We start from the raw sequence: 25,162 nt of genomic DNA, 5'->3' as shown, positions 1-25,162 counted from the left end.
GAGCTGAAGGTGGCAGTGGCACTGAGTACGTCCTGACCATGTCCTGGTATTATGAAGTGTGACCTTGAGCAGTGGGAAGACTTGTCTGTGGGAACTAGAAATCTCTGGGAAGACCATGGGCCGTGTCCTGAGAAGACAAGAATGTGAGATGATGTTCTTGTCTTGAGAACAGCTATCTCAGGGTGGGGAATGAGGGATACCTAGAGGAAAGCATGAGGCAGCATGGGCACGGGTGTCCACTGCTAGATCCTGAGGTTATGGAGTTGAAGGCCTTCTGGATATTGAGTAAATCCATGGAGATTTAATGCCCCTCATGTTCTTTGAGGGTATGAATATCTCCCACCAGAGACAGTGCCTGCTGTCTGCCTGATACAGACAAGGGGTCAGTGCAGAGGGTGTTGCATGCAGACTGCTGACCATTTCCTGGTGAACTTTTGGATTCCTGTTTTGGCAAAGGTTTTCTAGGAGGGTAGCACTTCAACTTGCTGTCCTTGTATAGTGGTGGGCATCTACAGTAGCTTCCACAGCCATTGATCTTGTCACGATGGTTCCTCGGTCCTCCTCAGGCACGATTTTTAAGGGCACATGGTGAGGCGGGTGTAATCTTGGTTCACTCTTCTTGCCCTACTTGTGCATGTGAAAATTCAGCCTTGGTAGAAAATCCTGTTGTCATGGGTGGCTCATTGTGATGCCTGTGATGTTCATGTGAAACTCTGCACAGCAGCCTAGCTCTGATTTCCAATAGTACAAATTCTCCAGTCCTGTTCATATTGTGCTTAGGTATTTGCTGTTATTCTCTGGAAGTGTAAAATCCATGTGGACTGGGGTCAGAACTGTCATGGCCATATATGTATCACAAAATCCGTAGGAACTCAGTTCTTATGGGCTGCTCTGTGGTGTTTCCATCTGAGATTGCTGAAAAGGAATAAACCACAAAGTTTATGCAGCCGAGGATCATCTGCCAGACAGGGAGGGGCTTTGCATCCCTCCATGTGTTCTTTGTGCCAATTGCAAGGGAAGGGGAGGGTGTGCAAAGACCTAGGACATGCTTAGAGCAGGGTTTGTGGTGGTGTGGAAGTGATCCTGTGAGTGGCAGCAGGTGGAGCCTGGGCATGTGTCATGATGAGAGTGACTCCTTTAGTGGGGAAGGGTCTTGCCTGAGGGACATGGAGATGATGTGTAGAACAGAGCCTGTGTCTTTGGGGAAGGACTGGAGAATGTGTGCCTATGTGGAGGTGCCATTTCCCAGGGTGTGAGACTGAGGATTCCAGTCCAAAATGTCAAGAAGAGGCTCTGCAGACATTGCCAATGCGTGGGATTTCTCAGGACCTCCAGCAGTTCTGCCTGTCCTTGCGCCCTGTTTGTTCTTTTCATGCGTTTCCACATGGTGGAATTGGTTTCTTTGGTTTTCTTCTCTCTTCTTACCAAAAGCTCACAGTCTTGTTTTTCTGTCTGTAATATTGGCAACATGTTGGTAACACTGGCTAATATGGGATGCTGTGTTTTGACAGCTGTGAGGTTGCAAACATTCGGGTACTTTTCCATCAGTGTGTGGGATGAGGATGACTTTTCCATTCTACTGAGCTGAGTTTGACATTGAGACAATGTCCTTCCTTAGCTTTCCAGTGTCCCTCCTGCTACCCCGGGATAGAAGTGCCTAAGGGAGCACTGTGCTTTCTCCAGTGATTTCAAGGCTTTTGTAGAATGTACATAGTTGTTTTCTATCCATCTTCCCAGTAGTCTCTGAGAGTGTTAGGGAAAAATGTCCCTTAAAACCAGTTTCCCTCCTCTGAAAATATTTCTTTTCTGAAGAAGCAAACAGTGATGCTACAGGTAAGTCCCTTCTGGCTAAAGAAGAGGAGTCTGAGAGACAGCTGTACTTTTGTTCTTGTTTACTCGTGGTATCTTCATCTAGGATGGAGCCAAAGTGCCTGGATGGGCAGCTGGACTGGATGGGTCCCTTCCACCTTGAAATATTTTAGAATTCCTAGGTTGGACCAGCAAAGCACCACTGCCTGTTCTTATTTCTTTCTTGCTGCTTCCATCATGGTTTGAGCGATTGGCAGCAAGGATAGATGGAGGAGAAACTCTACTGCATGTCTGAAGGTAGATGGGTTGGGAGTGGAGAGGATGTTCTGTGTGAAAATGCTGTTGTTTTGCATTCATGTGTTTTGCTGGATTGATCATAGTACTGAGTTCCTCAGGAACTAATGCCCCTGAGTGTGGAAGTTCTTGCTGTATTGTTCTGGCAGAGCTTGTCTGCCTGGAAGGAGAAGCAAGAGCTTGTCCTTCATGAAGCAGATGGAAAATGAGGCAGGAATTCTGGCTCTTCATCGGGGTATATGAAGAGTTCTCAGGAGGGGTGGTTGTGCTGTGCTTCTTCAGCGTTCACAGCAGATTGGGGTGCTGGGCTGGGCTGGGTTTGAGTTGCTGAGTGAGAGAATTCCATGGGGTTTGTTGGGCTCATTGGAGCCTTTTTGCACAGATGTTGAAGTACCTGGGGCTTGGTCTTCTGATTCCAAGGGCAGTGTATTCTTCACAGTGTAGTACAGCTGTTCTTGGCCATATTATTGCCTTTCTGTGTTATTTGCTGGGTCTGTGAGGGCACTGGAGGCTGAGGAGTGTGGCCTTCTTCCCGATGGGGAGGGAAGGGAAGAGGAGGTGTGCTGACAGTCTGTTTGCTTTGCATTTTCTGGAGGAAAGCAGGAATGTTGTTCCTCATGAGGAGGCAGGTAAGGCCCCCATGAGAGCTCTTGTCAAGGGGCAGGTCTCTGCTGCATGAAGAGGATGATGTAAACACTTAGAAAACATTTTGTTTGGAAAACACTTTGGTAAAGGGGAAAAAAAGAAGTATAGGTGCAGAAGAGATGGAGGGAAGTGTGAGGCACGAAAGTAAAAGGCATGGAAGGAAGAGAAGGAAAAGAAAGGAAGAGAAAGGAGGAGGGAAGAAGGAACCTCTGTAAGTGAAAAGCAAGCAAGGAAGAAAGAGATTTTAAAAAGAAAGGAAAGAAGGGATGATAGAGGAGATTGCCAGCATGCACTAACATTTCCTCTACATGCTGTCTGGAGTCAAGGACCTCAGTATCCCCAGTAGTCAGGAACCCTGTGCAAGCCTTGATGAAAATTGATGAGGGAGAGGAAGAAGAGGTTTTGTGTAAGGACGTGTCCACACCCCATGGTGAGAGTGATGTAGTCATGTAGAAAATTCTGTGTTAAAAGAGACAGAGAATAAGCAATGAGGGAAGAAGAGATGGTTAGGGAAGGACAGGAGAAGAACAAAAAGGAGAAGGAGTAAAAAGGGGAAAGAAAATAAAGCAGTGAAAGACTGAAAAATCAGCTGAGAGAAAAAGATGAAGGATGAAACATTGAATGAGTTTACTAGCATACTACGATGATATCTCTGTCCACAGAGAGGTGGGAGGAGAGAAGGGGGAAGAAAAAGAGGGGGGAAAAAGGAATGAAAAAAAGCAATTAGGGAAGGAAGGTGACAAAGAGAAGAAAAGAAAAGGAGGAATATTTAGATTACCGGGGTGCACCGACATTCTCTTCTAAAGCTGAGGGGATTTCATCTCCTATGATGTCCCCACTGGTTACTGTCCCCCGCACCGGCGATGATGCCCTGTAATTAGAGGCGATGGCTCCGACAGTGATTGTCTCGACCACAGCGACAGAGATCACCGGTAACTTGGTGGCAGAGATAAAAAAGGGAGAGGCATGGGAAGCGAACGGCAAGGGGAGAAAAGGATCGGACACGGCAGGGCAAGGAAGCAAGAGAGAGGGTAGAGAAGCAGGAAACGAAAGAGAAGAAAGAAGAAAAAGACAGAGGAAAGAGAACAGAGTAAAAAGAGAAGGAAATAGGAGAAAAGAGGAAAAAAAGGAAACATTAAAAATACAGACCGGAAAGACGAAAGAAAAAAACAGATGGAGAAAGAGTAATAAAGAAGGAGAGGAATATATGGAAACACATCGCATCAATACGGAAAAGGAAGGGGAGACGAAGCTCGGTAGGAAGAGCCGGCAGAGGAGATGCGGAGGCTTGGGCGCTGTGTGGAGCGTGTGAGGCGGCGGAGCAGCGCACGGTGTCGCTGCAGGCTGAGGAAGGGCGTGTGGGCGGCTCGTTGTGGGTGCGGCGGAGAGCCCGGCTGTGAGCGCGGGGGGGCGGCTGGGGCCGGGCAGCGGAGGCGGTGCGTGCGGGCGGCGTTGGGAGCCGTGCGGGGCCCGTGCGGGGTCGTAAGGCCTCGGCGTGTGCGGCGGCGATGGGCGAGTGTGTGTGGGGTGCGGTGTTGCGGGTGGTGGCGGTGCAGGCGGCGTGGGCGCTGTGCTCGGGGCAGGTGCGGTACTCGGTGCCGGAGGAAGCCAAGGCCGGGACGGTGGTGGGCCGTGTGGCGCAGGACGTGGGTCTGGAGGCGGGCGAGGCGGAGGCGCGGCGGCTGCGGCTGGTGCCTGGGGGCCGTCGGGCGAGCGTGGAGGTGAGCGGGGCGAGCGGGGCGCTGGTGGTGAGCTCGCGGCTGGACCGGGAGGAGCTGTGCGGCAAGAGCGCGCCGTGCGCGCTGCGGCTGGAGGTGCTGGTGGAGCGGCCGCTGCGCGTCTTCCACGTGGAGCTGGAGGTCACCGACATTAATGACAATGCCCCCATCTTCCCCGCCGCCCGAAAAAACATCAGCATCCCGGAATTTACTACTCTCCCTGGGTCTCGTTTCCCGCTGGAGGGCGCGTCTGATGCGGATATCGGAGCGAACGCTCAGCTCTCCTACACACTCAGCCCCAGTGAGTATTTTAGAATAGAGGAAGAAAATAGTAGTTCGCGCAGTAAGTCCCTGTTCCTGGTACTCATGAAAGCACTGGACCGCGAGACGATTCCGGTTCACCGGTTGTTGCTGACGGCGAGTGACGGGGGCCGGCCGTCTCTGACAGGGACGATGGAACTGGAGATCTCAGTGCTTGATGTGAATGACAACGCGCCGCAGTTCAACCAGTCGGTGTATAACGTAGTTTTGCCCGAGGACGCCATAGTGGGAATATTGGTGACGCGGGTGAACGCCACGGATCCGGATTTGGGAATATATGGAGAAGTGACTTACGAAATTGGTACTGTTGTTCCTGCTTCTGCCTCAGACATTTTCAGCATTGATACAAATAGTGGAGAAATCAGACTGATGGGAACCCTGGACTTTGAGACTGTTACCACATATGACCTAAACATTAAAGCGAAAGACAAAGGGACACCCCCGCTGTCGGGTTACTGCAAGGTGGTGCTGGAGGTGCTGGACGTGAACGACAACGCGCCGGAGGTGCGGGTGACGTCGCTGTCGGTGCCGGTGTCCGAGGACGCGTCGCTGGGGACGGTGGTGGCCCTGCTGAGCGTGCGGGACCGGGACTCGGGGTCGAACGGTCGTGTGCGGTGCTGGGTGTGGCCGTCGGGTCCGTTCGTTCTGGAGGCGACGTTGTCGGGGTCGTACTCGCTGGTGCTGCGGGAGTGGCTGGACCGGGAGCGGGTGTCGGAGTACGAGGTGGAGGTGCGTGCGGAGGACGGCGGTTCTCCGTCGCTGGGCGGCCGCGTTGGGCTGCGTGTGCCGGTGTCGGACGTGAACGACAACGCGCCGTCGTTCTCGCAGGCGGTGTACACGGTGCTGGCGCGGGAGAACAACTTGGCGGGCGCGGAGCTGGCGCGGCTGTGGGCGCGGGACCCGGACGAGGCGGGCAACGGGCGCGTGAGCTACTCGTTGTGGGAGGGCGCGTTGGGCGGGGGGTCGGGGTCGTGGGGGTCGGGGGTGTCGGGGTCGGTGGGGGGTGTTGCGGCGTCGAGCTACGTGTCGGTGGAGGCGGAGAGCGGTGTGTTGCGGGCGCTGCGGGCGCTGGACTACGAGGAGGTGCAGGTGCTGCAGTTCGAGGTGCGTGCGGTGGACGCGGGGGAGCCGTCGCTGTGCGGCAACGCGACGGTGCAGGTGTTCGTGGTGGACGAGAACGACAACGCGCCGGCGCTGCTGTCGGCGGCGGGCGGCGGGGCGGAGGCCGGGTCGGTGTCGGGGGAGGCGGGGACGCTGTGGGCGTGGGCGTCGTGGGGTTCGCCGTCGGGTCAGGTGGTGGCGAAGATCCGGGCGGTGGACGCGGACTCGGGCTACAACGCGTGGCTGCGCTACGAGCTGTGGGAGCCGCGGGGCAAGAGCGCCTTGTTCCGCGTGGGGCTGTACAGCGGCGAGGTGAGCACGGCGCGGGCGCTGGAGGAGGCGGACGGGCCGCGGCAGAGGCTGGTGATCGTGGTGCGGGACCACGGCGAGCCGGCGCGCTCGGCCACGGCGACGCTGAGCGTGTCGCTGGTGGAGGGCGGCGAGGCGGCGCTGGCGGCGGCGGCGGGCTCGTCGTCGCTGCTGGCGCGCTCGTTGTCGGGCGGCGAGAGCGGCTCTGGGCCGGCGTCGGCGTCGGCGGCGACGAACGTGTGGCTGGTGGTGGCGATCTGCGGCGTGTCGAGCCTGTTCCTGCTGGCCGTGGTGCTGTACGGGGCGTCGCGCTGGGCGCCGCGGGCGGCCGTGCTGTCGGGGCCCGGGCCCACGACGCTGGTGTGCGCCAGCGAAGTGGGCAGCTGGTCGTACTCGCAGCGCCACAGCCGGAGCCTGTGCGTGGCGGACGGCGCGGCCAAGAGCGACCTGATGGTTTTCAGCCCCAACTTCCCGCCGCCGCCCGGCGCCGCGGCCAAGGACACGCAGCCGGAGCCTCCCTCTCTCCTCGACACGGTCAGTGGCCCTTCCTCCCCTTCTCTGCCCTTTTTTTCTCTCCCGCCCCCTGGGCCGGCAGTGCTCGGAGCCGGGCTCAGCTCCTGCAGTCGCAGGGCTGTGGGTGCTTTGCAGGTGATTAAAGATGTCAGTGGAACCTTTGCCTCGCCTGCCACGTCCTCCCCCTAGCCCCTTCTCTCTTCCTGAGGTGATGCTGAAATAAATGTCCTGCGGGACTCTAAAACAATTATGGTCCTCAGGTGAGATTTGCTGCTCACGGTGGGAGTTTTTCTGCCCTAGAATAAAATTGCCTGTGTTTTACCCATTGCGTGAGAGTTGCCCCGAGGTGTCAGATTTTAGGCAACTCTCTTGCTTGCTAGTGTATAGTATTTCCACCCGAGCTTGGTGAAGGAGGGGAAGAGCTACAGGTTGAGATGTTTGCAGTTCCCCAGGGACTTTGTGCTGCCTTATTGCTTTTGCGGACTGCCAATTGTGTTGATATTAGTCTGGTGTCTTATGGAAACCTGCCTTCCTCCTCTTTGATTTTGCTCACAAATTGATGTGAAGCAAGGTGACCATTAGGACTTCAAGGACAGAATTTCTCCATTTTCGTTCTACCACCAGACTGCTTAGGAAAGAGGGGGAGGTGTGAGTAACATTTTCCTGTTTGTATGATCTTTTTGCAAGTATAAAACCTTAGTTCAGTATAAAGTATTCAGGCAGGTATGTTAGAAATGGAAATTTTGTTTTTCTTTTCTTCTTGCCACTGTTGTGCTTGTTGTGGGCATGTGTTCCTGGGAAGTAATGTCTTGTGCATTCTCTGTTTTTTTATTTTCTTTCAAATTTGTGTTAACAGCCACATCATTTAAAAGCCGTGGAAATTTTCTTTTGTGCAATGAACAGACTAACATATTCAAATTCCCTGAAACCAGAGAAAAAGAACTTACTGCCAAATGTCAGATAGCATGCTTTTACATAGTCAGCATCATGTGTTACACTGGTGCTCTCACCAACGTTTCAGTTTTTCTCTCAGAGCATGACATCAATGGCATTGCCATGTAGAGCTGTCATGACATCAGCTTTGGGAAGAGTATTGCTCCCAGGTCTGCCACCTTTCCACCTGAGAGAGCTGAAGGAATCCCAAACGTGACAGGTCAGCTGCAGAGGGTCTGCTGTGCCCTGTGCCTGTGACAGCACCTGTGTGTTTTGAAGGTGCTGGTATTGCTGGGGAGGAGTGAGTTGAATGTGTTGAGGTGGGTAAGAAAACTGTGGCCTGTAGTACTGAGCAGGGCCTGACCATTTCCTGATGTGAAAGGTGATCTTGAGCATTGGGAAGAGGAGTGTTCTTGTGTGGGAGAACTGGAAATCCTTGGGAAGCGCATGGGCCATGTTGTAAGACAGAAATGGGAGATGAGGTGTTTGTCTTGAGAACACATCTTGGAGAGGGAGGGGAAGGATGCCTAGAGGAAAACATGAGGCAATATGAGCATGGAGTGTTCTTTTAGAAGATCCAGTCCCAGGGCCTAGAGTAGTCTGGAGGTGACAGCCTTCCTGACCAGTGTGTGATGCTTACATTGTGACAGTGTCCTTTGAGGTTCTGAAGATCTCCTATCAGAGACAATCTCTTGTGCTGCTGCCTGCCTGATGTAGGCCTTGTGTTGGTCAGAGGGGGTGAGATGCAGAGTGCTGAGTGTTGTCTGATGCACCACTTGTTTTGGAAAAGGTATTGTGGGAGGGGAATGCTTAAAGTTGCTGTCCTTGTGTAATGATGGGTATCCATAGCTGCTTGCACAACTGCTGATGTTGTTGTGATGGTTTCTTGCTCCTCCTCGGGTGGGATTTGTAAGTACCTGTGATGAGGTGGGTGTAATCTGTATGTGCTCAACTTACCCTACTTGTGCACTGCAGAGGTGGCCTCAGTAGAGATGGCGTGTCCTGTTGTCACACAGGGCTCATTCTTGTATCTGCAGGCCAAGCCCTGCAGTGCAGCCCAGCTCTGGCTTCATGTGGTCCAAATTCTCCCCCTCAGATGACCTTTTGAGGGCTCCTGTGCTTTGGCATTTGCTGTGGTTCTCTTGGTGATCTAAATGTGTGTGGACTGGGGTCAGAGCTGTCACAGCTCTAATCCCAGAATCTTTCTGAACTCTAAGACACAGCTCTGATGTGTTTCCATGTGAGATTGCTGAAAAGGAGCAAAGGATTTGTGGTGAAGTCCACGCAGCTGGGAAGAGCTTGCCAAATGCTGTGTGGCCTTGCAGAACTCCATGGGTTGTTTGTGTTGCTCTGGAGGGAAGGTGAGGATGTGAAAGGCCTGGATCACCTGCAGAGGGGGGGTTACAGATGAGGCATGTTGAGCAATGTTTGATATTTTGGCAGTGATTCTGCATGTGGGACTAAGTAGAACCTGGGCCTGTGTGATGAGGAGGGTGAGTTTGGGTGGGGAAGAGTGTTGCCTGAGGGAAATGGAGATGCTGTGTAGAACACGGTGTTATTGGTGAGGAAATGGCTAATGTCAGATTAACTGTGGAGCTGCCATTTCCCATGGCACTGGATAGAGAATACCAGTGGAAAACCTTGAGTAAAGGGCAGTCACATCAGGCTTCTGTCCTGGCACCCTCTCAGGACCTTGAGTAGTTCTTCATATCCTGGTGCTCTGTCCTCTGTGTTACTATTGCCTCTGTAGTTATTCATCCCTTTAATTGTTTGTCTTTGATATGAATGTTGTTGGCCAAACTGCAGGTTTTTGAAGTGTGTATCATTCAACCATTCTTCTCAGGCCATTGCCTCAGTCATGTCTGAGGTCTTGGTCTTGTTTGTAAATGGCCATCGCTGGTAGCATTTAAGGACAATGTCCCTGAAAATCAATACTCCTTGTGCTGGAGTTTCTTTCTGTGAAGAATGAACCAGTGATGCTGCAGGTAAGTCACTGATAACTGAAGAGGCTCTGTGTGAGAGACAGGTGTACCTTGGTTCCTGTTCAGGTTTGGTCTCTTTGTGTTGGATGGACTGCATGTCACCTGGATTGAAATGCCTGTAGGTTTGGAGCAGCATTACCTGCTCTCATTCCTTTCCTGCTGTTGCCTGGCACAGGGTGAGCAGGTGGAAGCAAGGATGGATCGAGCACTGACAGTAATGTATTTCTTGGAGTAGCTGTGTTGGGCCTGCAGCAGATGTTCTCAGTGGCAATGCCCTGGTGTCACCTTGGTGGGTTTGTTTGGCTGTGCAGGTGGGACATGGGTCAGGAAGAAAAGGTGTTCACAGACGTCTATGAGAAGTGGTTGGGAGCTGTGGTTGGCCTGTGCTTTTTCAGTCTTGTTTTGAAGGGTCATTGTGCTTAGCTGGGATGTGTTTTCAGGTCCCAAAGGAGAGACTTCCTTGGGTTTTTACTCCTGGGAACCTGTTTTTCTCAGATGTCCAAGTGGGTGGACTCTTTTCTGATGTGGCAGAGCTGTTCTTTGCCATCTGCCTGCCTTGCTGTGTTATTGCTGAGTCCTTGAGCTGCCTGATGACTGAAGGCTCAATGTTTGGCTTTCATCCTGAAGGGAGGGGCAGTTGTAGGTGCAGGGATGGAAGGTGAGCAGAAAGGTAATTCCCTGTCCAGATGGGTGGGAGGAGGAAAGGGAGAGGAGTGAGAGCTTTTGTGAAAGGGTCATGTCTGTGCTTTGTTGGGACAGTGGTGTAGCTGTTTTTAAAGAATTTCCTTAAGGGAGAAAAATGGTTGGAATATATAAAGATGGAATCAGAAGGGAAGGGGAAGAAAGGAAATGGCCCAGCGAGGCAAGAAAGAAACAGGGAAAGAGAGTAAGGGAGAAGAAAAAGGAAAAAAAGAGAAAGGAGGAGGGAAAAACAATCAAAGGAAGGAATCATTGCAAGGAAGAGGAATGAGAGATGTTCAGGAAGGATATGTCCACTGTGAGTATGGAATAGTTATTTGAAAAGAATTTTGGTAAGAAAAAAAGGATGTAAGAGACAAGAAAGGAACTAGAAGAAGAGGTGAAAAATATAGGACAGGTAAAAACAGGTAGGAGGAAAGAAGATATAGGCAAATTATCCATTGAAAGATAAGTAAAGAAGAGAAGGAAGAGAGTTAACAGCAGAAGAAAATGAAGAAGAAAAGGACAGATAAAGGAAAGAGATTACAGAAAAAAAAAAGCAATCCAGTATGGAACAAAGGAGGGAAGGAAGGAACGAAGGAACGAAGGAAGGAAGAAGAGAATGGAAGAAAAGAAAACCGGATAAAGTAGATGAGCATCTGAAACCGACCTTATCTCTGAACGCTGAGCGAAGTTGGTCCCCAGCAGCCTCTGCCTCGGTTAGAGCACCGCTCTCTGGTGCTGCTGCCCGGGAATTAGCGCGGATGGCTCCGACTTGGATGGCCTCCGCCGCGGCGCCGGAGGCGGCTGGGGAGCTGGCAGGGGGGATAAAGAAGAGAGAGGGTTGAAAAGAGAAGGGAAAACGGCTCAAAGAATACGGCACGGCAGAGCAACAATGAAAAGGAGAAAGAACAAAAAACTGAGAAAATAGTATAAAGAAAACAGTAGGAAAGGAAGGGGGGAAAAACCTCTTAAAACCGGAAGAGAAATAAAGGGAAGGAAGACAAATAATAAGAAGAGAAGATCGGTAAGAAGAGAAGGCAGAGATGCCGGCGCTGGCGCTGTGTGGAGCGTGTGAGGCGGCGGAGCAGCGCACGGTGTCGCTGCAGGCTGAGGAAGGGCGTGTGGGCGGCTCGTTGTGGGTGCGGCGGAGAGCCCGGCTGTGAGCGCGGGGGGGCGGCTGGGGCCGGGCAGCGGAGGCGGTGCGTGCGGGCGGCGTTGGGAGCCGTGCGGGGCCCGTGCGGGGTCGTAAGGCCTCGGCGTGTGCGGCGGCGATGGGCGAGTGTGTGTGGGGTGCGGTGTTGCGGGTGGTGGCGGTGCAGGCGGCGTGGGCGCTGTGCTCGGGGCAGGTGCGGTACTCGGTGCCGGAGGAAGCCAAGGCCGGGACGGTGGTGGGCCGTGTGGCGCAGGACGTGGGTCTGGAGGCGGGCGAGGCGGAGGCGCGGCGGCTGCGGCTGGTGCCTGGGGGCCGTCGGGCGAGCGTGGAGGTGAGCGGGGCGAGCGGGGCGCTGGTGGTGAGCTCGCGGCTGGACCGGGAGGAGCTGTGCGGCAAGAGCGCGCCGTGCGCGCTGCGGCTGGAGGTGCTGGTGGAGCGGCCGCTGCGCGTCTTCCACGTGGAGCTGGAGGTCACCGACATTAATGACAATGCCCCCATCTTCCCCGCCGCCCGAAAAAACATCAGCATCCCGGAATCGTCGCTGGTGGGTTCTCGTTTCCCGCTGGAGGGCGCGTCGGATGCGGATATCGGAGCGAACGCTCAGCTCTCCTACACACTGAGTCCCAGCGAGCATTTCTCTTTGGATTTACAGAAATCGAATGAGCGAAACATTGAACCTGAACTTGTTTTAAGGAAACCTCTGGACCGTGAGACGATGCCTGTGCACCGGTTGTTGCTGACGGCGAGTGACGGGGGCCGGCCGTCTCTGACGGGCACGGTGGAACTGGTGATCTCGGTGCTGGATGCGAACGACAACGCGCCGCAGTGTAACCAGTCGGTGTATAAAGTGCAGCTGCCGGAAAGCGCTGCAGTGGGGACGCTGGTGGCGCGGGTGGACGCCACGGATCCCGATGTGGGAAGCAATAGTGAGCTGAGCTACACCGTGACTAACTTTTTCCCATCCAGTAGCAAAGATGTGATTTCCATCAATCCGAAGACGGGGGAGATTCACCTCACGGGAGCCTTGGACTTCGAAGAAGTCAATGTATTTGATTTCCGTATAGAAGCGAGAGACCAAGGGACGCCCCCGCTGTCGGGCCACTGTAAGGTGGTGTTAGAGGTGCTTGACGTGAACGACAACGCGCCAGAGGTGCGGGTGACGTCGCTGTCGGTGCCGGTGTCCGAGGACGCGTCGCTGGGGACGGTGGTGGCCCTGCTGAGCGTGTGGGACCGGGACTCGGGGTCGAACGGTCGTGTGCGGTGCTGGGTGTGGCCGTCGGGTCCGTTCGTTCTGGAGGCGACGTTGTCGGGGTCGTACTCGCTGGTGCTGCGGGAGTGGCTGGACCGGGAGCGGGTGTCGGAGTACGAGGTGGAGGTGCGTGCGGAGGACGGCGGTTCTCCGTCGCTGGGCGGCCGCGTTGGGCTGCGTGTGCCGGTGTCGGACGTGAACGACAACGCGCCGTCGTTCGCGCAGGCGGTGTACACGGTGCTGGCGCGGGAGAACAACTTGGCGGGCGCGGAGCTGGCGCGGCTGTGGGCGCGGGACCCGGACGAGGCGGGCAACGGGCGCGTGAGCTACTCGTTGTGGGAGGGCGCGTTGGGCGGGGGGTCGGGGTCGTGGGGGTCGGGGGTGTCGGGGTCGGTGGGGGGTGTTGCGGCGTCGAGCTACGTGTCGGTGGAGGCGGAGAGCGGTGTGTTGCGGGCGCTGCGGGCGCTGGACTACGAGGAGGTGCAGGTGCTGCAGTTCGAGGTGCGTGCGGTGGACGCGGGGGAGCCGTCGCTGTGCGGCAACGCGACGGTGCAGGTGTTCGTGGTGGACGAGAACGACAACGCGCCGGCGCTGCTGTCGGCGGCGGGCGGCGGGGCGGAGGCCGGGTCGGTGTCGGGGGAGGCGGGGACGCTGTGGGCGTGGGCGTCGTGGGGTTCGCCGTCGGGTCAGGTGGTGGCGAAGATCCGGGCGGTGGACGCGGACTCGGGCTACAACGCGTGGCTGCGCTACGAGCTGTGGGAGCCGCGGGGCAAGAGCGCCTTGTTCCGCGTGGGGCTGTACAGCGGCGAGGTGAGCACGGCGCGGGCGCTGGAGGAGGCGGACGGGCCGCGGCAGAGGCTGGTGATCGTGGTGCGGGACCACGGCGAGCCGGCGCGCTCGGCCACGGCGACGCTGAGCGTGTCGCTGGTGGAGGGCGGCGAGGCGGCGCTGGCGGCGGCGGCGGGCTCGTCGTCGCTGCTGGCGCGCTCGTTGTCGGGCGGCGAGAGCGGCTCTGGGCCGGCGTCGGCGGCGGCGGCGACGAACGTGTGGCTGGTGGTGGCGATCTGCGGCGTGTCGAGCCTGTTCCTGCTGGCCGTGGTGCTGTACGGGGCGTCGCGCTGGGCGCCGCGGGCGGCCGTGCTGTCGGGGCCCGGGCCCACGACGCTGGTGTGCGCCAGCGAAGTGGGCAGCTGGTCGTACTCGCAGCGCCACAGCCGGAGCCTGTGCGTGGCGGACGGCGCGGCCAAGAGCGACCTGATGGTTTTCAGCCCCAACTTCCCGCCGCCGCCCGGCGCCGCGGCCAAGGACACGCAGCCGGAGCCTCCCTCTCTCCTCGACACGGTCAGTGGCCCTTCCTCCCCTTCTCTGCCCTTTTTTTCTCTCCCGCCCCCTGGGCCGGCAGTGCTCGGAGCCGGGCTCAGCTCCTGCAGTCGCAGGGCTGTGGGTGCTTTGCAGGTGATTAAAGATGTCAGTGGAACCTTTGCCTCGCCTGCCACGTCCTCCCCCTAGCCCCTTCTCTCTTCCTGAGGTGATGCTGAAATAAATGTCCTGCGGGACTCTAAAACAATTATGGTCCACAGGTGAGATTTGCTGCTCACGGTGGGAGTTTTTCTGCCCTAGAATAAAATTGCCTGTGTTTTACCCATTGCGTGAGAGTTGCCCCGAGGTGTCAGATTTGAGGCAACTCTCTTGCTCGCTGATGTATAGTATTTCCACCCGAGCTTGGTGAAGGAGGGGAAGAGCTACAGGTTGAGATGTTTGCAGTTCCCCAGGGACTTTGTGCTGCCTTGTTGCTTTTGATGACCATGTTGGTTTTAGTCTGGTGTCTTATGGAAACCTGCCTTCCTCCTCTTTGATTCTGCTCACAAATTGATTTGGAGCAAGGTGACCATTAGGGCTTCAAGGACAGAAGTTCTCCATTTTCGTTCTACCACCAGACTGCTTAGGAAAGAGGGGGAGGTGTGAGTAACATTTTCCTGTTTGTATGATCTTTTTGCAAGTATAAAGCCTTAGTTCAGTATAAAGTATTCAGGCAGGTATGTTAGAAATGGAAATTTTGTTTTTCTTTTCTTCTTGCCACTGTTGTGCTTGTTGTGGGCATGTGTTCCTGGGAAGTAATGTCTTGTGCACTCTCTGTTTTTTTATTTTCTTTCAAATTTGTGTTAACAGCCACATCATTTAAAAGCCGTGGAAATTTTCTTTTGTGCAATGAACAGACTAACATATTCAAATTCCCTGAAACCAGAGAAAAAGAACTTACTGCCAAATGTCAGATAGCATGCTTTTACATAGTCAGCATCATGTGTTACACTGGTGCTCTCACCAACGTTTCAGTTTTTCTCTCAGAGCATGACATCAATGGCATTGCCATGTAGAGCTGTCATGACATCAGCTTTGGGAAGAGTATTGCTCCCAGGTCTGCCACCTTTCCACCTGAGAGCGCTGAAGGAATCCCAAACATGACAGGTCAGCTGCAGAGGGTCTGCTGTGCCCTGTGCATGTGACACCATCTGTGTGTTTTGAAGGTGCTGTTATTGCTGGGGAGGAGTGAGTTGAATGTGTGTTGAGGTGGGTAAGAAAACTGTGGCCTGTAGTACTGAGCAGGGCCTGACCATTTCCAGATGTGAAAGGTGATCCTGAGCATTGGGAAGAGGAGTGATCTCATGTGGGAGAACTGGAAATCCTTGGGAAGAGCATGGGCCATGTTGTAAGACAGAAATGGGAGATGAGGTGTTTGTCTTGAGAACACATCTTGGAGAGGGAGGGGAAGGATGCCTAGAGGAAAACATGAGGCAATATGAGCGTGGAGTGTTCTTTTAGAAGATCCAGTCCCAGGGCCTAGAGTAGTCTGGAGGTGACAGCCTTCCTGACCAGTGTGTGTTGCTTACATTCTGACAATGTCCTTTGAGGTTCTGAAGATCTCCTATCAGAGACAATCTCTTGTGCTGCTGCCTGCCTGATGTAGGCCTTGTGCTGGTCAGAGGGGGTGAGATGCAGAGTGCTGAATGTTGTCTGATGCACCACTTGTTTTGGAAAAGGTATTGTGGGAGGGGAACACTTAAACTTGCTGTCCCTGTGTAATGATGGGTATCCATAGCTGCTTGCACAACTGCTGATGTTGTTGTGATGGTTTCTTGCTCCTCCTCGGGTGGGATTTGTACGTACCTGTGATGAGGTGGGTGTAATCTGTATGTGCTCAACTTGCCCTACTTGTGCACTGCAGAGGTGGCCTCAGTAGAGATGGTGTGTCCTGTTGTCACACAGGGCTCATTTTTGTATCTGCAGGCCAAGCCCTGCAGTGCAGCCCAGCTCTGGCTTCATGTGGTCCAAATTCTCCCCCTCAGATGACCTTTTGAGGGCTCCTGTGCTTTGGCATTTACTGTGGTTCTCTTGCTGATCTAATTGTGTGTGGACTGGGGTCAGAGCTGTCACAGCTCTAATCCCAGAACCTTTATGAACTCTACCACACAGCTCTGATGTGTTTCCATGTGAGATTGCTGAAAAGGAGCAAAGGATTTGTGGTGAAGTCCACGCAGCTGGGAAGAGCTTGCCAAATGCTGTGTGGCCTTGCAGAACTCCATGGGTTGTTTGTGTTGCTCTGGAGGGAAGGTGAGGATGTGAAAGGCCTGGATCACCTGCAGAGGGGGGGTTACAGATGAGGCATGTTGAGCAATGTTTGATATTTTGGCAGTGATTCTGCATGTGGCACTAAGTAGAACCTGGGCCTGTGTGATGGGGAGGGTGAGTTTGGGTGGGGAAGAGTGTTGCCTGAGGGAAATGGAGATGCTGTGTAGAACTTGGTCTGTGTAATTGGGGAGGAAATGGCTAATGTCAGATTAGCTGTGGAGTTGCCATTTCCCATGGCACTGGATAGAGAATACCAGTGGAAAACCTTGAGTAAAGGGCAGTCACATCAGGCTTCTGTCCTGGAACCCTCTCAGGACCTTGAGTAGTTCTTCATATCCTGATGCTCTGTCCTCTGTGTTACTATTGCCTCTGTAGTTATTCATCCCTTTAATTGTTTGTCTTTGATATGAATGTTGTTGGCTAAACTACAGGTTTTTGAAGTGTGTATCATTCAGCCCTTCTTCTCAGGCCATTGCCTCAGTCATGTCTGAGGTCTTGGTCTTGTTTGTAAATGGCCATCGCTGGTAGCATTTAAGGACAATGTCCCTGAAAATCAATACTCCTTGTGCTGGAGTTTCTTTCTGTGAAGAATGAACCAGTGATGCTGCAGGTAAGTCACTGATAACTGAAGAGGCTCTGTGTGAGAGACAGGTGTACCTTGGTTCCTGTTCAGCTTTGGTCTCTTTGTGTTGGATGGACTGCATGTCACCTGGATTGAAATGCCTGTAGGTTTGGAGCAGCACTACCTGCTCTCATTCCTTTCCTGCTGTTGCCTGGCACAGGGTGAGCAGGTGGAAGCAAGGATGGATTGAGCACTGACAGTAATGTATTTCTTGGAGTAGCTGTGTTGGGCCTGCAGCAGATGTTCTCAGTGGCAATGCCCTGGTGTCACCTTGGTGGGTTTGTTTGGCTGTGCAGGTGGGACATGGGTCAGGAAGAAAAGCTGTTCACAGAAGTGTATGAGAAGTGGTTGGGAGCTGTGGTTGGCCTGTGCTTTTTCAGTCTTGTTTTGAAGGGTCATTGTACTTGGCTGGGATGTGTTTTCAGGTCCCAAAGGAGAGACTTCCTTGGGTTTTTAGTCCTTGGAACCTGTTTTTCTCAGATGTCCAAGTGGGTGGACTCTTTTCTGATGTGGCAGAGCTGTTCTTTGCCATCTGCCTGCCTTGCTGTGTTATTGCTGAGTCCTTGAGCTGCCTGATGACTGAAGGCTCAATGTTTGGCTTTCATCCTGAAGGGAGTTGTAGGTGCAGGGATGGGAGGTGAGCAGAAAGGTAATTCCCTGTCCGGATGGGTGGGAGGAGGAAAGGAAGAGGAATGAAGCTTTTGTGAATGGGCATGTCTGTGCTTTTTTGGGACAGTGGCATAGCTGTTTTTAAAGAATTTTCCTAAGGGGAAAAAAGTGGATAGGAGATACAAGGATGGAATCAGAAGGGAAGGGAAAGCAAAGAAATGGCCCAGCGAGGCAAGAAAGAAAGAAGGAAAGAGAGTAGGGGAGAAGAGAAAGGAGAGGAAGTGGGAAGGGAAAGGAAAAACAGAGAAAGGAGGAGAGAAAAAAGAATCAAAGGAAGGAATCATTGCAAGGAAGAGGAATGAGAGGTGTTCAGGAAGGACATGTCTGTTGTGACTATGGAATGGTTATTTGAAAAGAATTCTGGTAAAGAAAAGACATAAGAGACAAGAAAGGAACTAGAAGAAGAGGTGAAAAAATAGGACAAGTAAATCAGGAGGAAAGAAGACATAGGCAAAGAATCCACTGAAAGATAAACAAAGAAGAGAAGGACGAGGGGTAACAGCAGAAGAAAATGAAGAAGAAAAGGATAGATAAAGGAAGGAGACGACATAAATAAAAAGCAATCCAGTATGTACCAAGGAGGAAAGGAAGGAATGAACGAAGGAACGAAGGAAGGAAGAAGAGAATGGAAGAAAAGAAAACCGGATAAAGTAGATGAGCATCTGATACCGACCTTCTCTCTGGACGCTGAGCGAAGTTGGTCCCCAGCAGCCTCTGCCTCGGTTAGAGCACCGCACTCTGGTGCTGCTGCCCGGGAATTAGCGCGGATGGCTCCGACTTGGATGGCCTCCTCCGCGGCGCCGGAGGCGACTGGGGAGCTGGCAGGGGGGATAAAGAAGAGAGAAGGTTGGAAAGAGAAGGGAAAATGGCTCAAAGAATACGGCACGGCAGAGCAACAATGAAAAGGAGAAAGACCAGAAGAGCAACGAACACAAAAATGAGAACATAGTAAAAAGGGAACAGTAGGAAAAGGAGGGGAAAAAAAAATTTTTAAAACCGGAAGAGAAATAAAAGGAAGGAAGAGAAATAAGAAAAAGAGAAGCTCCGTGGGAAGAGCCGGCAGAGGAGATGCGGAGGCTTGGGCGCTGTGTGGAGCGTGTGAGGCGGCGGAGCAGCGCACGGTGTCGCTGCAGGCTGAGGAAGGGCGTGTGGGCGGCTCGTTGTGGGTGCGGCGGAGAGCCCGGCTGTGAGCGCGGGGGGGCGGCTGGGGCCGGGCAGCGGAGGCGGTGCGTGCGGGCGGCGTTGGGAGCCGTGCGGGGCCCGTGCGGGGTCGGAAGGACTCGGCGTGTGCGGCGGCGATGGGCGAGCGTGTGTGGGGTGCGGTGTTGCGGGTGGTGGCGGTGCAGGCGGCGTGGGCGCTGTGCTCGGGGCAGGTGCGGTACTCGGTGCCGGAGGAAGCCAAGGCCGGGACGGTGGTGGGCCGTGTGGCGCAGGACGTGGGTCTGGAGGCGGGCGAGGCGGAGGCGCGGCGGCTGCGGCTGGTGCCTGGGGGCCGTCGGGCGAGCGTGGAGGTGAGCGGGGCGAGCGGGGCGCTGGTGGTGAGCTCGCGGCTGGACCGGGAGGAGCTGTGCGGCAAGAGCGCGCCGTGCGCGCTGCGGCTGGAGGTGCTGGTGGAGCGGCCGCTGCGCGTCTTCCACGTGGAGCTGGAGGTCACCGACATTAATGACAATGCCCCCATCTTCCCCGCCGCCCGGAAAAACATCAGCATCGCGGAGTTATCCACAATGCCCGGCTCCCGTTTCCCGCTGGAGGGCGCGTCTGATGCGGATATCGGAGCGAACGCTCAGCTCTCCTACACACTCAGCCCCAGCGAACATTTCTCTTTGGATTTACAAAAATTGAATGAGCGAAACATTGAACCTGAACTTGTTTTAAGGAAACCTCTGGACCGTGAGACGATGCCTGTGCACCGGTTGTTGCTGACGGCGAGTGACGGGGGCCGGCCGTCTCTGACAGGGACGATGGAACTGGTGATCTCGGTGCTGGATGCGAACGACAACGCGCCCCAGTTCAGTCAGTCCATGTATAAAGTGCAGCTGCCGGAGAGCGCTGTAGTGGGGACACTGGTGGTGCAGGTGAACGCCACGGATCCGGACGAGGGAAGTAATAGTGAGGTGACCTACAGCGTGACGAACTTCTTTCCCCCGAGTGGAAAAGATGTGATTTCCATCAATCCAAAGACGGGGGAGATTCACCTGACGGGCGCCCTTGACTTCGAAGAAGTCAGTATGTTTGATTTCCGTATTGAAGGAAGAGACCAAGGGACACCCCCGCTGTCGGGACACTGCAAGGTGGTGCTGGAGGTGCTGGACGTGAACGACAACGCGCCGGAGGTGCGGGTGACGTCGCTGTCGGTCCCGGTGCCCGAGGACGCGTCGCTGGGGACGGTGGTGGCCCTGCTGAGCGTGTGGGACCGGGACTCGGGGTCGAACGGTCGTGTGCGGTGCTGGGTGTGGCCGTCGGGTCCGTTCGCTCTGGAGGCGACGTTGTCGGGGTCGTACTCGCTGGTGCTGCGGGAGTGGCTGGACCGGGAGCGGGTGTCGGAGTACGAGGTGGAGGTGCGTGCGGAGGACGGCGGTTCTCCGTCGCTGGGCGGCCGCGTTGGGCTGCGTGTGCCGGTGTCGGACGTGAACGACAACGCGCCGTCGTTCGCGCAGGCGGTGTACACGGTGCTGGCGCGGGAGAACAACTTGGCGGGCGCGGAGCTGGCGCGGCTGTGGGCGCGGGACCCGGACGAGGCGGGCAACGGGCGCGTGAGCTACTCGTTGTGGGAGGGCGCGTTGGGCGGGGGGTCGGGGTCGTGGGGGTCGGGGTCGGTGGGGGGTGTTGCGGCGTCGAGCTACGTGTCGGTGGAGGCGGAGAGCGGTGTGTTGCGGGCGCTGCGGGCGCTGGACTACGAGGAGGTGCAGGTGCTGCAGTTCGAGGTGCGTGCGGTGGACGCGGGGGAGCCGTCGCTGTGCGGCAACGCGACGGTGCAGGTGTTCGTGGTGGACGAGAACGACAACGCGCCGGCGCTGCTGTCGGCGGCGGGCGGCGGGGCGGAGGCCGGGTCGGTGTCGGGGGAGGCGGGGACGCTGTGGGCGTGGGCGTCGTGGGGTTCGCCGTCGGGTCAGGTGGTGGCGAAGATCTGGGCGGTGGACGCGGACTCGGGCTACAACGCGTGGCTGCGCTACGAGCTGTGGGAGCCGCGGGGCAAGAGCGCCTTGTTCCGCGTGGGGCTGTACAGCGGCGAGGTGAGCACGGCGCGGGCGCTGGAGGAGGCGGACGGGCCGCGGCAGAGGCTGGTGATCGTGGTGCGGGACCACGGCGAGCCGGCGCGCTCGGCCACGGCGACGCTGAGCGTGTCGCTGGTGGAGGGCGGCGAGGCGGCGCTGGCGGCGGCGGCGGGCTCGTCGTCGCTGCTGGCGCGCTCGTTGTCGGGCGGCGAGAGCGGCTCTGGGCCGGCGTCGGCGTCGGCGGCGACGAACGTGTGGCTGGTGGTGGCGATCTGCGGCGTGTCGAGCCTGTTCCTGCTGGCCGTGGTGCTGTACGGGGCGTCGCGCTGGGCGCCGCGGGCGGCCGTGCTGTCGGGGCCCGGGCCCACGACGCTGGTGTGCGCCAGCGAAGTGGGCAGCTGGTCGTACTCGCAGCGCCACAGCCGGAGCCTGTGCGTGGCGGACGGCGCGGCCAAGAGCGACCTGATGGTTTTCAGCCCCAACTTCCCGCCGCCGCCCGGCGCCGCGGCCAAGGACACGCAGCCGGAGCCTCCCTCTCTCCTCGACACGGTCAGTGACAATCCCTTGCTCTTGTCTTTTTATTCCACCTTCTCTTTGACCCTTCTCTCCGCCCCCTGGGCCGGCGTTGCCGGGAGCCGAGCTCAGTTCCCGCGGCCCGAGGGCAGTGGGTACTTGGCGGGCGCTTGAGGATATCAATGGACCTTTTGATCTGCCTCCACCTCCTTGCCGGAGTCCCCTGGCTCTTGGTGGTGGGCGGGGAGGACTTGCCAGCAGCAGAGGTGTAGCGGCATCCGTTTGGGGTTACGGTCTGCCGCTGAGATTTGCTGCTGCGGATGTGAATTATTTTTCCCTGGAGGTAAATCACGGCCCATTGCCGTGGGAAGTTCCCTGAGGTGTCACTTTGCAGCCAACGCTGCTGCCGTGATGGTGTGTAGCGTTTCCAGCCGAGCTTGGTGAAGGAGGGCAAACCGAGAGGCTGTGCTGGTGACAGTCCCCCCGGCCCTGTGTGCTACCTTATTGGCCTTGTTGACTGCTGACTGTGGTGGTATCACGTGTGTTTTCTTCTCTGTCCTCGTCTTCTGACATTTTCCTCTACAGAAGATGTGAGGCAGGGTGACAATTTGGACTTGTGGTTTAATGTATTTTTAATCTCCCTAATGTAATTTCTCCACTTTGGTTGTCCCAGTAGTGTCCTTATGAAAACTGAGAAGGTTTTGTTTTGAGGTCTTTGTTATTGATTTTGAGGTTTTTTGTTTTGTTTTTGGAGCACACTCACATGTTTTAATTTTTTTTCCAATATTTACATTACCCTTTCAATTTCTGTGGAAATCCTATTTTCCACAAGAACACAATAATCCCTCAGCCAATTTCTCCTCCCCAGGGGATGGAATGGACTGCATTGCTGTGCTCCTCAGCATCTGGGTTGTTCTGTCTCTATTATTATGACATCAGTGCCCGTTGCCATGAGAGCTGTCCCGAGCAGAGCTCTGCAGCCAGTGTTACTCACAGGTGTGTGACATTTCCCTCTGAAACTGCTGACCCGAAGGATCAGCTGCAGAGAGTCTGATGGACACCGGGCATGGGATGCCATCTGTGTGGGTTTTACAATGTTGCAGTTGCTGGGGAGGGTAAGCAAAAGCTGAGCCCTGAGGTGGGAGGTTGTGACTTGTGCCAGAGGTGAATGTGGCAGTGACAGTGAGTAGGGCCTGTGCATGTGCTGATGTGAAAGGTGCCCTTGAGCAGTGGGAAGACTTGTGTACACGAGGGAACTGGAAATCCTTGGGAAGACCATGATTCCTTTCATAAGAAGAGAGGACTGGAGATGATGGTCTTTTCTGGAGAATTAAATGTTGCAGAGAGAGGAATGGAGGATGTCTGGAGGAAAGTGGGAGGTACAATGGGCACAAAGTGTTTTTGCCCAGGATCTTTTCTCACGTGTCGAGGTTGTGGAGTTGGAGGCCTTCTGGATCTTGAGATAGTATATGGCCTTGAAATGGCCACGAACTCCTTTGAGGTTATGAATATTTCCTATCAGAGGCAGTTCCTTGTGCTGCTGCAGCCCACCAAAGGGAATGTGTTGGATAAGAGTTGGGAATATGCAAACTGATGAACATTTTTACACCGTTTTGGAGAAGCTGTTGTGGGAGGGAAGCACTTCAACCTGCTATCTGTGTATTGTTGGGCACCTGTAACAGCTTCCACAGCTGTTGCCATGGTGGATCTGTGCTCCTCTTCATAGAGAATATTTAAGGGCAGTTGAGGAGGTGGGTGTCATCTCTGTGCTCTGTTCTTCCCCTTCTTGTGCTCTTGGCCAGTCAGTCTGGGCAGAGCTGGTGTGTCCTGTTACCACAGACAGCTCATTCTGGTGTCTGGATGTACACACCAAACCTCCACATCTACAGAGCAGCCCAGCTTTGTAGAAATTTCTATGGTAGAAATGCTTCCATGCAGTTGACACTTTGTGCTTCATTGTTTGGTTTGGTCTTCTTGAAGAAGACAATCTGTGGGGACATTGGTCAGAGCTGTTCACGCCTCTAATCACAGAACTTTTAAGCACTCGAATTGTATTTGACATTGCTGCAAAGGCAGAAAGCATCCTGGCATGTGGAAAGACTCCCAGAGTGGATTTGCGGCATTCCCTGTGTTCTTTGTGCCAGTCATGAGGGAAGGTGAGGATGTGGAAAGGTCATTGGGGATGAAAAGGAGAATGTCTGTTTAGCTGTGGAGATCCCAGTTTGCAGGGTGCAAGATGGAAGATTATAATGGAATACCTCAGGAAGGGTCCCAGCACACAGTGCTGCTCTCCTGGGATCCTGTCAGGACCTCCAGATGTTCTGAGTCTCTCAGGGCACAGTTGTTGTTTCTGGTATTGCTGCTTGTGAAGACATCTGCTGTGTTTGTCTTACTTTCTTGGGTTTGATGTGGAATGTTGTTGGTCAAACAGAAGCTTTTTGAAATTTGGATCATGCTGTCGAGCCTTCCATGATTACCTCTCTGCACTTAATCTTGATAGGCAGGGGAAGGATTGGTATTGGTATTCAAGATGTTGCCAAAAAAATCTGTTTCAATACAGCCGAATGGGACCTTTTGTTTTTCTTGTCTCCTCTGTCAAACTGCCAAAGTTTTGAGTTTCTTTTGCTGGTTGTGTTGGTTGGTTGGTTGATTTCCTCTCTCTCAGTGACAGTGTGTCAGACATTTGGGCCATTTCCCATCGGTGTGGGGGATGTGTGTTCTGTTGTGTGTCCTGAGCTAAGTTTCACTTTGAGAGAATGTCTGCAGCTTACAGCTCTGCTTCCTCCTTACCCTGTGAGAAAAATACATAAGGACACGGCACACTGTCCGGTTTATGTGGAACATAAGTGACTGCTTTTGTCCAGCTTCCCCAGAAACTGATAATGTTAAGGGAAAATATCCTTTGAAATCTATTTCCCTCCCCCGAAGAAAGAACCAGTGATACTACAGGTAAGTCTCACACTTCAAGTGTGTGTGTTTGAGAGACTGGTGTGCATTAGCTCGTGTTCAGTTGTGGCATCTTTATGTTTGTTGAATCAACACAGTGTTGATCCTATGAGACCAACAAAGAATCATTTCCTGCTCTGGTACCTTTTGTGCTGGTTCCAGGCCCAGCCTGAGTGGGTGAGAGGCAGCAGGGCTGGAGGAGGGACCAAAATCCCTTTCCCCAAAGAGATGTGTTGGGGGTCAAGGGGATGTTCTTAGTGACAGTGCTGTGGTGTTTCCTTCATGGCTTTTGTTTGACCGTGTGACAGGTGGATCGTGCTGATGAGTGAGGGATTTCATGGGCATTAATGCTCATAGATACTGAGGTTCTTGGTGTGTTGTTGTGGCAGGGAGTGCCTGCCTGAAGAAGAAGGCAAGGACCCCCTGCAGGTGGAGAGTGAGTCAGGAAGGATGGAGGTACATGAAGAGCCGTGAGGAGCAGTTTTGCCCAGTGCTTTTTGAGTCTTTGTGGAGGATTGTGGTGCTGGGCTGTGATGGGTTTGAGTTCCTGAATGAGAAACTCCCCTGGGTGTGTTGGTTCTCTCAAGCCTGTTTGCAGAGATATCTCAGTAGCTCTGTCTTCAGGTTGTGTGAGAGAGGGTGGTGGAACGTGTTGTGATGTAGCAGAGCTGTTGTTTGCCATCTGAGTGCCTTGGTGTGTTCTTGCTGGGTCCTTGAGAGGGCTGGAGGCTGAAGAGTGTGGCCTTGATGGTGAAGGGATGGGGAGATAGAGGTGCATGGGCAAGAAGTCAGGGAGAAAGGTATTCCTTAGCCTGAGGGATGGGAGGTGGTAGGAAAGAGAAATGAGATCTGTTGCCAAAGA

At 54.5% G+C, this 25,162-nt stretch overlaps 1 protein-coding gene across 1 annotated transcript; it reads left to right on the top strand.

The window, feature by feature from the left end:
- The first annotated feature begins 4,002 nt into the window (after nucleotides 1-4,002).
- Nucleotides 4,003-15,259, top strand: LOC127473994 (protocadherin alpha-2-like). Its single transcript, XM_051794281.1, is given in 4 exon segments — nucleotides 4,003-5,291; nucleotides 12,610-14,017; nucleotides 14,020-14,049; nucleotides 15,234-15,259. Coding segments are annotated over 4 exon segments (2,499 nt in total). The 5' UTR covers nucleotides 4,003-4,256.
- The last annotated feature ends 9,903 nt before the right edge of the window (nucleotides 15,260-25,162 follow it).

This window comes from Manacus candei, unplaced genomic scaffold, assembly GCF_025592945.1.
Source record: "Manacus candei isolate 608988 ecotype Guabito, Panama unplaced genomic scaffold, ASM2559294v1 h1tg000037l, whole genome shotgun sequence".
In the NCBI taxonomy this organism is placed as follows: Eukaryota; Metazoa; Chordata; class Aves; order Passeriformes; family Pipridae; genus Manacus; species Manacus candei.
Note: the sequence above shows the minus strand (reverse complement) of the source record. Positions and strands in the feature narration are given on the sequence as shown.